This window comes from Aulonocara sp. 'chitande type north' Nkhata Bay, linkage group LG22, assembly GCF_057382095.1.
Source record: "Aulonocara sp. 'chitande type north' Nkhata Bay isolate Kocher_YH1m ecotype deep benthic linkage group LG22, A_spYH_male_GT1.1, whole genome shotgun sequence".
Lineage (NCBI taxonomy): Eukaryota > Metazoa > Chordata > Actinopteri > Cichliformes > Cichlidae > Aulonocara > Aulonocara sp. 'chitande type north' Nkhata Bay.
In genome coordinates, this window is record NC_141364.1 from 12,789,900 (window position 1) to 12,806,420 (window position 16,521).

The following is a 16,521-nucleotide window of genomic DNA, read 5'->3' on the forward strand; positions in this document are numbered from 1 at the left end:
TCATGCAGTACAATCCTGCAGAGTGCACTATACAAGGCCAATGTGAGATGGGTTTTACCCAAAAATCCTAATGAAGTTCTAATAAAATAGGACTATCATGTGGACCATATAGCGAATACCGTAATATTTTACTTGTGAAAGTAAAAAAGGTGATTCTGGTAGTAAATATGAAACTGAACTCAGAGGTAGGAAAAAATGGCTCTAAAACGATGAGAATCCACACAGAAGCTGCTGGAGGCAGATGTTCATATTTACAACTTTATTCTTTTACAATTAATTAACAATATTGTGAACATAAAAATGCATAAAAACTTTACAAATCTCAAAATATATACCGGTAAGAGCATTTTTAGAAATTAGCTTAAATGTTTCTCTAGAATTCAAGTTGTACATTGAGTCTTAACTTTCAACTGACAACTGTACAACCAATCAACCAGCAGGAGGATTAAATGCTGGAAAAGTGCTTATGAAAAACAAATTAACAGATGAATAGATTTGCATTACTTGGAATCTCTCGGTCCTTTTATATGTACAGTCATTAATACTAAATATAAATGTTAAAACAAAAAGCAAGCTATTAAAAAGTGCTAAATTGCAGAGTAATTTTGTTAAACCTAGCTAATGATATCTAAAAGTGAAGAGATACAAAGAAAGACATCCTGAATGTGTGTGACAGTTTTGTGTGGTTTCATATACATATGCAGAAAACCCCAACAAATATCTTCAGTCCTTAGCTTTCTGCTTTTTTTGAATCTTGTTGGATTTATTGAGGATTTTCATGAGGCCTTTAGACATGAAGTACGGCCTCTCTGCAGATCCATCATTACGCTCCAGATCTTCCACTGTGGGTGAGACAGGAAGACGAGTGTGAGCAATGCGCTGCTCGCTTATGTGGAAATAATGTGATCAAACATTATTCAGTAAACTGTATTTACTCACAGAAGCAGAGGAAGAGTGTGTCCACACACATGTTATACACGCTGAAAAATCCGTGTGCTATGAGGTAGCTACCCAACGCCACCGTCTACAGGAACAAAGGAAAAAAATAAATCAACGACAAATCCCTGAAAAATGGAAACAAGGACAACTATCCTAAAAAAAGAGATTAGCTCACAATTATTGGCATCCAGTAGTAGTTGAGGTTCTCGGAACGGAAGCTGGAGCCCGGCAGCTTAATTCGTCCAGAGAAGAAAAAGAAGGACAAAACACCTGGAAAGGAGATTCAGACTTCAGAACCTATTCTTTCGGACAAACTGAGATATTAGAGTTTAATCAGCAGTGACCAAATGCTGCTGAGATGCTTTCATCATTTTCAGGGTTTCTTTTGTACTTTCTAATTTAGCATTTATCACTTTTTTTAATGATTGAATGTAAACTATTGCAGCTTTGTATATATTTTAGTTGTACTTTTTCTTTTTCTTTAAATTGATTGTTTGAACTTCCTGTGTTTTAGCACTCCCCTTAAAGCACTAATTGTTTTAACATGCAGCTACAAACAAATGAAACAGATTCTGTTTGGCAGGAACTCAACTAGAAACTGAACTTTTCCAGTTTCCACTTATTTAACTTCAAAGTTCAATCATACTCCAATGAGAGATTACTGGTGATTTAAATGAGAGTGTCTCAGAGTCAGTCACAGTGATCAACCCACAGGGCGTTCCCGTCTCACCCTGGGTGCACATCGTGTGCGTGTCTGTGACATTTCGTCCCTGGCAGCTTCCAAACACACTGGCAGTGTTTCTGCCTTGTGCACTCTTTACCAGCTCTATGCACAGCATGGCTGATTTGTTTTTTAATCTCATAAATTTGCCTCTCCACCATGTTTGCGGATGTAGCTTGCAGCTGTTTTGAGTTTTCTCTGATGCTTCCACTACACTCACCAGCACACAGCACAAAGACCATTTATCAACTTGTTGACAATTGTAACAGCTTAAAAGGCAGACGAGTTTGGACCAGGCCAGACTCGTCTAGTTCCTTTATAAATATAAATTGGAACATCTCCCCAACAGATTAAAAATCAATCTACAAATTTAATTGAAAATATTCTATAATAACATAAAACCTGCTACAGAGTATTTTTACAAAAAACCCCCACAGTGACAGATTTGCTAGATGAATCGATGTCGTCCTTACCTACACCTCCAACCACCATCAGCTTCCCAAAGAATAGCAGCAGGTCTGTGACTTTATCGAGCACCACAACCCTGAGAGCGCAAGCAGGGCAGGACGGAGAAACACGACACTAAATCACTCAGTCTCTCAAACATGTGCAAATACATTCATGTTCTGTACAAGCATTACAGGAACTGTAAGCATGAAGTACTAAGCACAGACCCTTTACTGTGGAAATAACTACAACACAAACCTTATCACATTTCTCATGAGCAGCTGAAAAGCATTTTTGGCTGAGACACAGAAGTTTTTCCCATAAATGGCAATCTGACAAAACAAACAAACAAACAAACAAAAAAAAACAGAGTGATTTTCAGACTCCAGTGAAATACTGGATAAATTATGTAAAGATAGTAAAACAAATTTTATCATGTTTAGAGTAGAAAAAGAAACGCTTATAGTTAATATCAAAGGCTGTTTTTCACATGATGTCCTCTCACCATGATGTAAGCGTTCCTGTTGATGAACTTTATGAACTTCTCCAGACACCACAAGCAGCACTTCAGGCAGCACAATATAAAACGCACACAACTGTTCTGCGACCCTGGAGACGACAAGTCAGGGAAAATTCTTAGTGTCTTAGTATATAAACATCTTTGACCACCCAGTTATTTCAAAATATACTTTTACTCGTATCCTGTGGCAGTGACATCTGAGAATATTATCACTCTTACCTCTTGTTTTCTGGTCAATGTACTCCAGGATCAACCTCATGATCTGAACCAGGGTCAGGATCAAAGCACCAAATGCCAAAGAGCCCAAATGGTACCTTGAAAAATCATTACATGTTGTATTCTTAGCCAGTTTAAAAGATATATGTAGATTCCAGGTGTAAAAACTAAACTAATACTGAATGCCTAAAACTGGCAACGACAATTAAACAGACACTTCTGTTTTTACAAAGACATATGTGAAAATCTTCTTTAGCTCCTTCGCTCTGTGGTAAGATTTTAGGTCCAGTTGTTAGTTTCGTAAATACAACATCAAGTCCATTTTGTAAATTGGGATCATTTTTAGAATCTGGAAGGAGTATTACTTAGGATATGGCCAATGGTTAGCAATGAATGGGGTGTCCCTCAGTTTCTCAGTCTGATCAGCCTCATGACATCTGGTTTCAAAACACTAAGATTACAGCGCTCAAGTCAAGGCTTCAAAACAGGACATGAAAAATCAGTGGCTGGCATTATGTTGGCATGTCCATCTTTTATACTGACATGTGTCTACTGGCTACTGAATGCAACGTGCTGAAGAATGAATGATGAAATAGCAGCCTTGATAATGTAGTTCTTTTTTTTAAGAAGAACAAAACTTATGTGGGACATCATGTCAGGAAATATTAGATTAGCTGTGTACAGCAGACAATTTACAAATCAAAGTTAAAATAAAAAATAGAGATGTGGCTGGTTTAATTGCTGCGGTCGGCCTGTACTAAGAATCACCCTCTACTTGAAGACTTTGACTTCTAGGTAAAAACGTTTGACAAGTTACAGAACATAAAACAAAGTTACGTTCACAGTCATCCGCGGCAGCTTAATGGAAAAATAATCCACGTTTCTAATATTTCTTCAGCCCCCCCAATTATAAATTATGAAAATATTAGGCTTTGTGTGCGTTATCCTCTGAAACATACTGTAATCATATAAAAAGAATTGGGTCTCAAAATGGCACCTCTGGGTCATTTACTCTTTACTCATTCATTGTTGCAGGATGTGGTAGTTGCTCATTAACCTACCTGAGTGAGCGTATAAAACCTCCAAAGAGAGGGAACATGGGGATGTCAGACGGTTTTTCGAAAGCCCAGTAGTAGGAGGCGAAAGCTCCAGCCAGCGTGCACTGTCCAAGAGCAATGACAAAGTTGACACACCAGAGAAAAGCCACCACGTTGTAGATGTGCAGGTACTGGAGGTTCTTCCGGAAGGTGTCCGTGCTATTGTAGTTGATGAAGATGCAGCTGGCTGAGGGGCAGTTCGGGTAATCCGATGAGGTGAAGTTCTGCGAGGAGAACAAGAAAGTAGCACAACCATATGAAATGGTTGTGCATGTATTTGCCAAAAGGCTACCAAAAACAAACAAACAAACAGTAAACCAATTATTAACCAATTAAACAATCGTTTTAAATCCTCTTTAATCCTGAATGACAAGACTCTATCAATCATCATATCACAACACTTTGCTCCAAGACCGTGAGGTAAAACTTCAGCTATCAGGTCCCTTTGCTATGGAGCCAGGTCCCAGTTTGAATTCAAAAAACATACCTCTCTATTTTTAAGATAAAAAAAAATCAAAACTTTCAGCCTTATTATGAAGATTATAGTTAGGGCTGGATCAGGTGACCCTGAATTGAATTACAGTTAATTATCTCCTAGACAAGTCAAGGAAAAAAATGTTTTGAAAATTTATCCCCAGTAGGCTCACCAGAGGGTCACAGTTCTTGGTGCCATCGATACTACTACAGTCGTTCATGGTGGAGTTCAGAGCCACCACTTTGTAGGTGGGACTTCCTGAAGTAGCCAAATATCTGCATCCATTTGTTTAAGAAAAGAACTGAAAGCGTTTATCAAATATCATCTATATATTACAGACCATAGTGTAGCCTGAGAATAACATGTACACACATGCAAACATAACAATAATGGATACAAAGCAGTAGCTCCCCAGTAAGCCACACACACCACCAGGAGAACAAAGGTGACCACAGGGTACAGCAGAGTGGACATCATGTAGCTGATAGCTCTGCAGAATATCAACACACATCATGAGGTCATGCCAAGGTTGTGTGACATTTTCACAATAAGATAAAAAACGCACTGTTACTTTTATTGTGATAAGTAAAACTAATAGAGTCCCTTTTAAGATTAAGAATTGAATTATTCACATCACATTTGTTAAAAGCGAGCCAGTCCTGTGGATGATTTTTCGTTTTGTTTAACCTACTTGCTGGACTCCTGGATGAGGGCGATGGCAATGAGGATTCTTGTGCGTAAGAAGATGAGGGTCAGCAGAAGGATCCCCTCAACTATGCATAAAATTATCACTGAGGAGCAGAATAACGAGAGTCACAAAAAAGAACAAGCCCACACCCAACTGCTACACACCACAATCATACACACAGATATTAGCCCACATGTGTTCTCCCTGTTACTTTACTTGTAATGTACTTTATTTGTTCTGATCTTTTAACATGCCTAGCTTTGAACTTTTATATACCCATGTACCTTACTCATGTATGTGTATGTGTGTATACTTGTTTTGTATATTTTACTGTGTGTAACTACTGCCGAATAAACTGTGGCCTTTGGCCCAGACACACAAAAGAATTCATCTTTTAACAATCAACATTAAGCTACCAATGCTTAATGTGTCAGTGTAAAACAAAGAAAACTATAACCCCCAAACTAAAGGATATTTGTGTTACTGAATCTGTTTTACAATGTCATTATTCAAGAGGTGCTGTAAACATGACATGCAATTCCTGCAAGCCAACAGTGGTTTTATTGCATTTATTTTTAGATATACTGATTTCAGTACACACATAATGTGCCAATAATGTCCTTGTTTATTTAGATTTTATACCTCTCTTTTCCTCTGTACTCTTACTTGTAAAATACCACAGAATAGCTGCTGTGCATAAACTGTCAAAATGGCCATATAAAGAAAAGCACTTTCTTTCTAGTGTAAATGCATAATTTCCAGTTCTAGATTAATTTATTTACTTTTATATCCAACACTTGACCCAATTAGCTTATTAATGCACCCACAGCTTGCTCGCTCTCAACCTCTGAGAACATTACAAAGACGAGACAGAGAAATATTTGGTGACATTTGAACAGCACAGCAAAGGTTAGAACTAAATAGCATTTTAATGACACTCACAGAATGCCAGCCAAGTCTCTTGGACTTCTAGATAACTCTGGAAATTTGTGGTGAATCCAATTGTAGTGATGGTAGCAGAGTTTTGTTTGTAGTTTATATATTCCCAGGCGCAGTGCCATATTCCTGAAAAAAGAAAAAAAAAAAGAAAAAAATTGTTTTGTTTTTTTTAACTTCACTTTGTATTTCAACAAATAAAATAACTAGGTCCTCTTTATATCCAGACATCACTGCACCTCTGTGTGCCTGATTTAAAAACTATTCCAGGTGTGTATTTACCATAAGCTCCAGCAGCCAACACTCCAATGATGAGGACCCACACCATGACTGGAGCGGTAAACCTCAACAGCAACAGGAACAACAGACTGACAAGCATGGCTATCACCAAACCACTGAGACAGTACAAGTGGACAGGATGGAGGGACAGTTAGGACATTTATAAGAAATTAAAGCAACGATTTTAAGGTAAAAAGAAAGCCGTGAGAAAGATGTAAACTATATTAAGAACACATATCCAACTTAATGTAATCTCATACAAAGCCTCTGCCACAACTTCTACTGGTACCATTTACTTTTTTGCTGACACTGTCAATAAGGTAATATTTTATATTTGCTCCTGAAGCAATTGTGAGGGCAGTAGTGTATTTGCAATACACTGAAATCATTAACCTACATGACAAAAAGAAAATGCATAGATTATGTAAAAGCAGAATTCATGTCATGTTTCTAATTGAATTACACTGTGCAGGTGTTCCCCGTGAAGAGGATGTAAGTGTATGCTGATAACCACATGCTTTAAACAATAACTTGGTACCTTTTTGATAGCAAACAGATCATCTGAACTCACTGACAAGTATATTAATATACAGTAATCATTTATTTTTATATTAAAAATAATAATTGAAAGTGATTGTATTCTGTTAGTTTTCTTATTAAGACAGAGCACCTGATACAGCATTTTAGATATTAAGTTGACACTACTACTTTGTGTTAAGGCTTATTCGATATCATCAAAACTTCATTACAAAATCTGACTTCTATCTGTACATCAGCAGGTGGCAGTGTGCAATGCTGGTTCAGCAGGGAAACTCACAGGATGATCCACGGCCATGACGATGCAAAATCTGCAAAGATTCGGGTGGCGATGTCCTTAGCGTTAAAGCTGTTGATAATGCCCCTAACGAAGACAAAACAGGACAAGATGTGATGGTGGCACCTTTGCTTTTAAATAGTAAAAAGTCATCATCAGATAAAACAAATACTACAAATGAAAAAAAAAAAAAAAAAACACAAAAAAAACAAAACAACGAACAACAGCATTTAAAACCCATTTCTAAAAGTGGTACGGGGGTAATTAAAAGGTGCGTAAAAAGATCATCATGCAGCCAACAGTGACCATTTTTATATAATTATGTTCTACATGTCTAATGTGACACTAATAAAGCTGGGAAGTCATAGAAACCAGAAATAACCCAAGATATTCAGCATAGGCAGACAGAGAGTGTAAGACAACTACTCATTAATGCTTTAGGGCTGCAAATCCCAAGACAGTGTGTCACATGAAATCTAAGGCCGCTGTGTATAAGTGAGTTAAACGCAGCAACAAGAGCAACTAGAACTAGCTGCTACGCTACGGCTCAACAGAGACTCACAAAACCACCAACCCTGTGCTGTTGATAAGGAGGAAAAAGACACAAGATTATTAAAGTCTGTGGGTTCATTTAGATTCATAGTCATCTTGATAATGTCTATTACCCAGTGCCATTTTTGATGAGGGCAACAGTGTCATTCACTGAGGCAGGCAAGCCTGGAACATTCGCAAAGTATAAAGGTATGTTCCCCAAGGCTGTGATATCAGGAAAACATCTCCCCAGCACTAACCACACAGAACAAAAAGGGAAAATAAAATTAACCATAAATATGGAGTTAGAATGTTTTTTAGATCTCTATACACAAGGTACTGTACTGTGTATTGAACATACAAGGAAATTTAAATGAAAGCAGTAATGTGAATTTGTTACTGACCAGGGGTTGTAGGTATGAGCATGAAAGGACACCGCTCCTTTTGTACAATCTCACGAACACTCTGAAAAACATGTTTAACAATCAAGTTTTGGCCAAAAATAAATACTGCATACATAGAATACATAAAAATAGAGACAGCCACCAGTGCTAGCCCTGCCTCCTAGACTGCAGCTATGGCATAAATCTGAAACCTCTACGCAACATCTTCTATGAGTTAATGCAAGTTATTTTAAGATTTTCTGACACTGACTTTGAGGTCAAGGTCACCGAGATTTGAACTCGTCCAAGATTTTTAATAGATCTGATTTCCTAGGATATTGTACAAAAAACATGACCTCTGACCTTGACTTTAAGCATCGAGGTCACTAATATTCAAACTTTACTGAGATTTGAAAATCAAATTGAAAGTCTCAAGTTTCCCTGTTCTCGAGTTATGATCTTCACAAAGTTGGCTGTTCACGCCGCCAGCCCAGTAGCGTGACAAGAATACTTTCTTTTAAACACCGTTTGTAGCTTACCAAGTTAGAATTGTTGAGGTTAAGAGATGGCACGCAGTAATTTGGATTGAAAACGTTTGCAGGTTTTTCACCTGGAAGGTACGACTCTATCTTCACGGCCCAGAAGTCAGAGGGACATTCTTTCACACACACCTATGGGTAATGAAAAAATAGGAATATTTATGCAGCACAGAGAGGAAAGTAAAGAGTTTGAACAGGAACAGCAAACTGCAGCAGCTGTGTGTACCTGCGTGGTTGGACACTGGAAACCATTGAGAACACTTGCCATCACATTGACAGACGTTGCACATTTGAGAATGTCAAAGTAAAGCAAGTTGGGTCGGTCTCTGAAAGACATGAATAAAATTTTTATTTCATATTATATTATTAAGTGTGTATATATTTTCTATATTTAAATAAAATGACTCTAAACAATGGTTAAATTACTTATTTGGCCCAACTCCACAGAACCAGCCAGTTGAGTTTCTTGCGTAAAGAATATCTCTTGGATCTCCATAGATCCAAGCTGACAGAGGGGAGAAAAAAAAGCACAAATTAATACTCAGAAAGAAACTAAAAGCCAATCGTGTAAATGTTTGACCCAATCCATCTTGTTCAATGTGTTGCTTGCAGATTTCTCCCACTATAAATCCACCCTTGTGTGCAGTGCTTTTAATAATCTCAATGGAGGAAATAGATTTGGGAAATACTAGCCATTGAACACACAAATAAGGTCACTTCATGACCCATCAGGCCGCTGTGTTTGCTCTAGATAACAGATGGCCCTGAGTGTTGGAATGAGTTTGATGACAGAGCAATAAAAAGCTGCTGACTGGAACTATATGAAAAACATAGCTGTTCATAGTAACAATAGAAACTAAACAACTGAAAGAAACAACAAGTGTAATCCTTTACATCATGTAATCTACTTGGCATTTATAAATCAAGAGCTGTAAATCTCTGCCATTAAATGAATCTTCTGGTTTGACAAGAGGGAAAAATAGTTAACACAAATTGGTCTAAATGCAACAAAATTCATGAACGATGAATGATTCTAAAAACCAGTCGTTTCTGTCAAGTCAGAAAGTTAACTAGTGACTTGATGGGTTACATATTGTTATAGCCTGCTGTATAGAGGCAGGCTTGCTCTTCCACCCTACCTAGTTCTTTATATCAACTACATAGTAGCTTCATACGAAAAACACGGACACATGACTAATTAGACCTTAGAGGGGTTTACCTCTGACAAACATCTGGCAGACAGTCTTAACAGTTTTTACCTTCGTTTTGAGAACCTTGACTGTTCTAGGCAGACCAGCACACTGAGGGAAAAGACTATCACTCCCCCATCAATTTGTATTGATGAGAGGGGGGTAGCTAATCTTTTTAGAAACACTAAAAGCAAGAGTCCTGGACCTGACAACATCTGTGGACAGCTACTGAGAACTTGTGCTGATCAGCTGAGTGGGATTTTTCACCATATCTTCTCACTTTCTTCAGAGCTACAGACAGTACCTAAGATTTGGAAACATGCCATCATTGTTCCTGTTGCTAAGGGCAGTTCTCCTAAGGTACTGAATGATTTTAGGCCTGTGGCTCTGACTTCTTTAGTGATGAAGTTATTTGAGAAGATAATTAAGATGGAGATTTTAATGCATGTTGAACACCATCTTGACCCCTTCCAGTTCGTCTATAGAGCAGGGAGAGGTGTGGAGGATGCTGCTGTCACACTCCTGCATCTCTTGTATAAGCATCTTGAGGCCCCCCACACCCATGCAAGATTATTATTTGCTGACTTTTCATCAGCATTCAATACAATTCAACCCTTCTTACTTGCTGACAGGCTTTACAATTATTTCAAGCTTGACACTAGTCTGGTCGGCTGGGTGACAGACTTTCTGACTAATAGGTCACAATGCGTGAGGGTGAATCATGTATTTTCTGATGTGCTCTCCTCCTCTACTGGATCACCCCAGGGTTGCTGCCTCTCTCCCCTACTGTTCATTCTGTACACGAATGAGTGTCGCAGCAATTTCACGAACAGACATATCCTGAAGTTTGCTGACGACACAGTGATCGTCAGTCTTCTAGTGGGGGACGAGTCAGGCCATGGACAGGTTGTAGATGATTTTGTGAATTGGTGTGATGAGTCCTTCCTTTCACTTAACGTGTCAAAAACTAAAGACATGATTATTGATTTTAGGAAGTCCTCTTATAGCTCATCACCCACTATCATTAAATCTGCCGATATTGGGATAGTTGAGAGTTATAAATATCTAGGTGTGGTACTTGACCATAAACTGTGTTTTGAATCTCATGCTGATGCCACTACTAAAAAAAATGTTCAACAAAGACTGTTCTTTTTAAGGAAAATGAGATCATTTAATGTCTCATCTGAGATGTTGTCTTTGTTTTATAGAAGTTGTGTTCGAATCTGTGATGTCTTTTTGTATCGCTGCCTGGTTTGGTAACCTGACGGTGAAGAATAAGAATCGGTTGGGACTTCTGGTAAAAACTGCTAGCAAAATTTCAGGGCGCTGGCAAGATGGACTTTTGGCCATTTACAATAGAAATGTGCTTAGAAAGGCTCATTCTATTATGAGTTGTTTGAACCATCCACTTCACAGTGAGTTTGAGTTGTTGCCTTCCGACCGCCGTTTTAGAGTACCTGTGAGGAAGACTAAAAGACTCCAGGTCTCTTTTATCCCCACTGCATCTTGTCTCCTCAATGGCAAATAACTGTCCTAGGACTTTCTTTCACTATTATTGTCATTATTATTTTATAGTATTTATAGTATTTTATAGTATATAGCAGCAATGAGTATGAAGTGAAAAACATGAGGACATATGAAAACACAGTTGGGCACATAATGCCTGTGCTGGCAGGGTTGGGTTTCTCTTACCTAAAACTCCAACTACTATGTAGCCAATGATGACCAGCAGGAAGAGAATACAGCAGATTATATCTGTACACCCTCTGTGTAAAAAAAAGAAAAAAAAGAAAAGAAAAAGAAAGTGAGATAGTATTAAGTAAAGTGAACAGGGTAAGCTTTGCATGGGTTTTTGATTTTGTTAAATGTGTCTTCATTAAATGTGATAAATGTGTCTTCCTAGGCCAAAAGAAAACACACACACACACACACACACTACACCAGGAACCACACAGCTGGACAGAGGACAGGGGGGTTAAAATGTAAGAATTTCACCACCTATCCAGTGAGCTTTGAGTCAGACTTACCTATTCTTTACAGGTCCTTTGAAATTATGGTCAAACTGCGCTGGTTGTCCTGGGAAAGGCAAACATTCGCCATTAATCAACAACTTCCTTATTTGTGAACAGATGATCAAGGACACATTAGCAGTTTCTTACACATTTTTGAACTGCTGATTTAATGTATAACTGTGCAACAATGGACAAGTTGCAGTTATTAAAACAGGCCTTTTTGGATAAAGACATTTTGACCATTGCCATCTTTCAACCTGGTTATACTGGAGTTTTATTTAGCCAGTTCCTGAAATATTTCTTATAGTTAGATTTGTTTAACTTTAAAAAACAGGCACCCTCTGTTTAAAGTTAATGAATTACTTCTAAGTGAATAAGGAAAACTTTCAGGGACTTGCATTCATATTTTATGGGCTGATTGTTCATAGAGGTGTTGCTGTATAATCACTATGACAGGAATTGAATTACTAGGAAGAAATATGTCATTGTTGTTTCCTGGAACAGAGAGAGGGACAGTTAGCAGGAACCAACAATGAATACAGTGGACTTACAAATCAAGCGGGTCTGAATATAAAATAAAATGCATATTTTATGTTAGAAAATATATGTTTAATCATACCATAGGGAGTAAAAAAAAATGACTGAGTGAGGCACAGCACTGACAGCAGCAGCTCTCAGGATAATCATTTGTCGACATAGTTTTTTTTAAAAATAGAATTTGAATTGAAACAATGAGACTGTCCTGCCTCTACAAAGCAAAGTGTACTAGTTTAATTGAAAACAATGAAACTCAGGAAACTTCTTTGAGAGACTTTCAGCTGAAAAAAAAAAAATTCCATCCACCAAAGTCAGATCTGCATTATCCTGTCGAGCAGGAATAACCCGATAGGACAAGCCACCCTCATATGGTATTAAATACAATGACTAAACAATTTATGGCTTTGTAATCCACGTGTACTTCATATTTGATCATAAGAAAAAGCTGCACTCCTCACTTTATGAAAACTAAAAGCATAAGGTAGCTTAAAAGTTACAACATTTAAAAGTCGTCTCACTGAGTAATTTGAATAGAGCTGAAAGGACAGTGTGTCAACATTGCACATAGTCCCTCAGGCTTTCCGAGAAGGATGCAAATATTACAACAGGATGTATGAACTTCAGGGCCAATCATGTGATTCAAAGCTGGCAATAAGTGGCCATAACAAAAAGCTAAATGTACATTATAGTGTAATCCTTCAAAACAGGAAGGGCTAATAAAATGCCAATTACTGCAACACATAAGATCAGAAAGTTTTTCATCTCAGTATTGTTCAGTCATTGAAATATCAGGTGTGTCAAACAAACAATTCATTGAAAAGACTACACTAACGTCCTCCAAATCTCCACTCGAGAAATACTTAGAGAAACGTCAGAGATACAAAATGCTGACAACACAGACAGCTTTTCACTGGTTTGTTTTTCCGTGAGTGTCAGATTTCATCTGCTAGGACGCTGTTGTGTGTTTAGAGTAAATGACAGTCTGCACCTTTAGATGACACACCTCGTAAAAAACTGATGCAAAGCCTTAAACCTTTAAACTTTGAACCTCATACAGGCTGGTATTTTACAGCTTGAGTTTGAAAAAATTACAAAGGACCATGAATACGAAAGTTATCGCATGACCCTGTCTTAAGATGAATGAGGCAGATGACAGAACAGACCCAGTCCTTTAAACCCACAGCAATGCAACCAGTTAAAGCAATGACTTAACATAGAAGTGGCACAAGGAGACTCTGACACAAAGAAAAACATAGATGTTGCCTAAATTCTTCGGTTTGTCTGTAAAAAGAAATTATGGCTTGGTTAATTGTAGCCGGCAGAGACTGATTTACAACGGGGGTGTTTTTGGGTTTTTTAAATATTCAAATGTTATGCGACTCCTGGATATCTTGTGATTAAACATTCCAATGGCTACAATAACCAGAGAAAGGTTTTCTTATTAGAACATCAATTTGAAAAAAATAATGAAAAAGAAAGAAGAAGCTTATTCTCCCACAAAAGAACATGGCTGCAGGATTTAAGTTTGCAAAGTTGTATGTGAACAAATCACAAGAGTTCTAGGACAGTGTCCTTCAGACAGACACAACCATGTCAGCACAAACACCCCATACCAACTGTGTAAAGTCAACCATGAACAAGAGCCAGTTTAGCTCACTGGGATGAGCAGGCGACCATATACTGTACAGCTTGGTTCGAATCCGACCTGTGGAATGAGAGTTGTCTTTGTCAGTGTTTACCCTTGGAAAAAATAGGAACCTATTCTAATGAGCATCTAACCATGTTTTTATTGACATATACTAGAGGTGTCAAAACCCATTATTAAGGGTACTGGGGAAATTGTCAAATGCCGTAGAGTGAAATGCCAAACCTGTCTGACAGGTTAAGCTTGGCTGTGTGTTGCTGTGTAATGTAACAGGACAATGATCCCAAGAACAGCAACAAATCTACAAACTCCAACTCACTATCAGACAGCTGACACCAAAATCATTTTATTTAACTCAGTCATTTTATAAATGTGTTAAGAATGTAAAATAAAGCCTATGTGCGATTCTCCTGTCTCCTACATTAGCTTTATTAACAGAGTTATGTTCTAACATTGGTTCACCTGTTGAACCAGGCAGGCTTAACAAGTTTTGCGGCCAATGATTTGCAATAAGGCACATCTTTCTCAACACTGTCTAAACTTTCTTAACCGAGACCAAAGTGCAACAGCTCCAAAAAAGGGAGCAAACAAATCTCTCACTATTGAATCAGGAAGTGTCCAAAGCCCTGAAAATGATTTCTACTTCCCTGTGAAGCCAATCAGAGCAACAAAGAATAGCTTTAAAGCTGAATCATCATTAGACCACTCATCTGAATTCACACACACACACACACACACACACACACACACACACACACACACACACACACACACACTTTTAAGAAACAGAGGTTCAGCTGCCAGTGATGCTGTGGTCACCTGGTTTTTACATCTTATATGGAAGGACATGAAATCCATCCATCCATGTATGTTTACCTCCAGGGAGGGTTTGTTTATTGTAGCCTTATCAAACCTGCCAGAGTGCCAACAGACTCATGACGTACTCCAACAGAGCAGACTCCGTTCCACAAGGTGAAGTGGCCAAAACGTTTTCATCAGCAGCAACAGAATTTGTCTTTTAAGAATCTAAGCATCTCCAGTTTTAGAGTTTGTGTGCAAACCACAATCACAAGCCACAAGGCCACAATCTGTTAACTAATGCAACACAGACTCCCTGCTTTTACACTATACAGACCAATAGTGCTTATGTGTACATTCGCCCTAATATGAAACAATGTTAACTGATCATTATAGAAATAAACTGCACATATTTTCATGATAAAACGTTGATTTAGGCAACTTTCAAACCTAAATAACTGAGGATTCTCATCAGGGAGAACAAACTGGTATTTAGATGAGAGATAACCAAGTATTTAGTTAGTTAGTATCTAATCCTTCGAACCCCAACACTACACAGTTAACACATTTGACCATAAGGCCATGCTCAACTGACACTGTGATTAAATCTAAGCATTACATTAATAATGGAAGAAATTTTAAAGGAAAGGATGCAATTATTTAAAACTATTTTAGCCTTCTTATTTCTCCCATTGGATACTGTCTTTTTTCTTAGAGTCAGGTTTCTGAGGTGTCCTGATTTGTCAGTAATAAAACTGTCACAACATTTTAAAACTAGGTTATCTGTAAAACAATAAAACAGTTTGATTAGACTAATATTGGCACACGGCCTACTGTTAAACAGGAAGATAATTAAGATATCACTGAACTTTAACGACCTAACAGTCATTTAAAAAAATCCACGTTAGAAACAGTGGGTTTATGCTAATAACCACTTCATTTAAAAAAAAAAGAAAAAAAAAAGAGTTAGAAACTTTAACTTAAAACTCTAAAAAGAAAATGGCGTGACACAAAAAATGAACACAGCTCTCACAAAGTATTTAACTCTAAACTCGTTCATTTCAGAGTTTTCTCAGCTGCCTTTGGAAATTTTTACTTTAACGCTGAAAGCAGATCCTCTGAGAACACCAACGGCCAACGTCAGCTCACCGTATTCGGAGTTCGGATTTTCCTCTTCTTGTGTTTCTTTAGCCATGTTCCGCCTGGACCTCCACCTGTTCCTCCTTACTCATAAAATGCAACTTCTTCTACACACTGCGAGCTTAAAACAAACAAGAAGCTAAAACCGACTTTTTCCGAGGGAGCTTCGCCGCGTTAGCGCGGACATTGCAACTAATGACTGAAGAAATCTTTTTCTTCCTGGCAGCTGTAACCAGGGAATGACGCTGCACGCGCACCTGCTGAGGGATGCGCACCTGCGCGGTGGACCAAAGATTGTTTATTAACAAGAGGACTCGCTCTGCATAGTGTAATGGTAGAGGTCTATGGTAATACTTTGGCATGACTAAAATCAATACATAAAGAGAAATAATTCAGTTGAAGCTTTTCAAAAAATCTTATTTTTAGCCCTTTTTTAGCCTTGTCATTGCGTGTGTAGTCCTAGTAAAAATGTTTAGATTTGTTGGGTTTTTAAAATGCGTACAAGTGTTTCCTTCACTGAGCCAGAGCTGTGCTTTGTCTAATAAATAAATGACACTTGTGTGTGTGTGTCCTATTATCTTCCAGTGGGAGCTAGCATTTTTGTTAGGGGGCAG

The 16,521-nt window shown here is 37.9% G+C and overlaps 1 protein-coding gene across 1 annotated transcript; it reads right to left on the reverse strand.

Annotated features, from left to right (window-relative positions):
• Positions 1 to 258: 258 nt before the first annotated feature.
• Positions 259 to 16,153, reverse strand: slc44a4 (solute carrier family 44 member 4). Its single transcript, XM_086280352.1, has 22 exons — positions 15,917 to 16,153; positions 11,803 to 11,851; positions 11,468 to 11,541; positions 9,012 to 9,090; positions 8,812 to 8,911; positions 8,586 to 8,717; positions 8,068 to 8,128; positions 7,798 to 7,918; positions 7,136 to 7,219; positions 6,322 to 6,434; positions 6,046 to 6,168; positions 5,107 to 5,206; positions 4,813 to 4,905; positions 4,588 to 4,690; positions 3,905 to 4,164; positions 2,847 to 2,941; positions 2,613 to 2,716; positions 2,366 to 2,439; positions 2,134 to 2,204; positions 1,115 to 1,209; positions 940 to 1,024; positions 259 to 842 (listed from the first exon to the last, which is right to left on the reverse strand). Exons 1-22 carry the CDS (start codon positions 15,960 to 15,962, stop codon positions 724 to 726), a joined length of 2,181 nt encoding a protein of 726 aa, XP_086136478.1. The 5' UTR covers positions 15,963 to 16,153; the 3' UTR covers positions 259 to 723.
• Positions 16,154 to 16,521: the final 368 nt, after the last annotated feature.

What these genes read in the sequence shown, in the direction of transcription:
- slc44a4 (XM_086280352.1), bottom strand. Translation starts at nt 15,962, where the DNA reads ATGGCTAAAGAAACACAAGAAGAGGAAAATCCGAACTCCGAATACG. An exon ending in GATGGTGGTTGGAGGTGTAG is followed by an intron (nt 1,210 to 2,133) that starts GTAAGGACGACA and finishes TCTCCTTTCCAG; the next exon opens with GTGTTTTGTCCTTCTTTTTC. An exon ending in CACACTCTTCCTCTGCTTCT is followed by an intron (nt 843 to 939) that starts GTGAGTAAATAC and finishes TCTCACCCACAG; the next exon opens with TGGAAGATCTGGAGCGTAAT.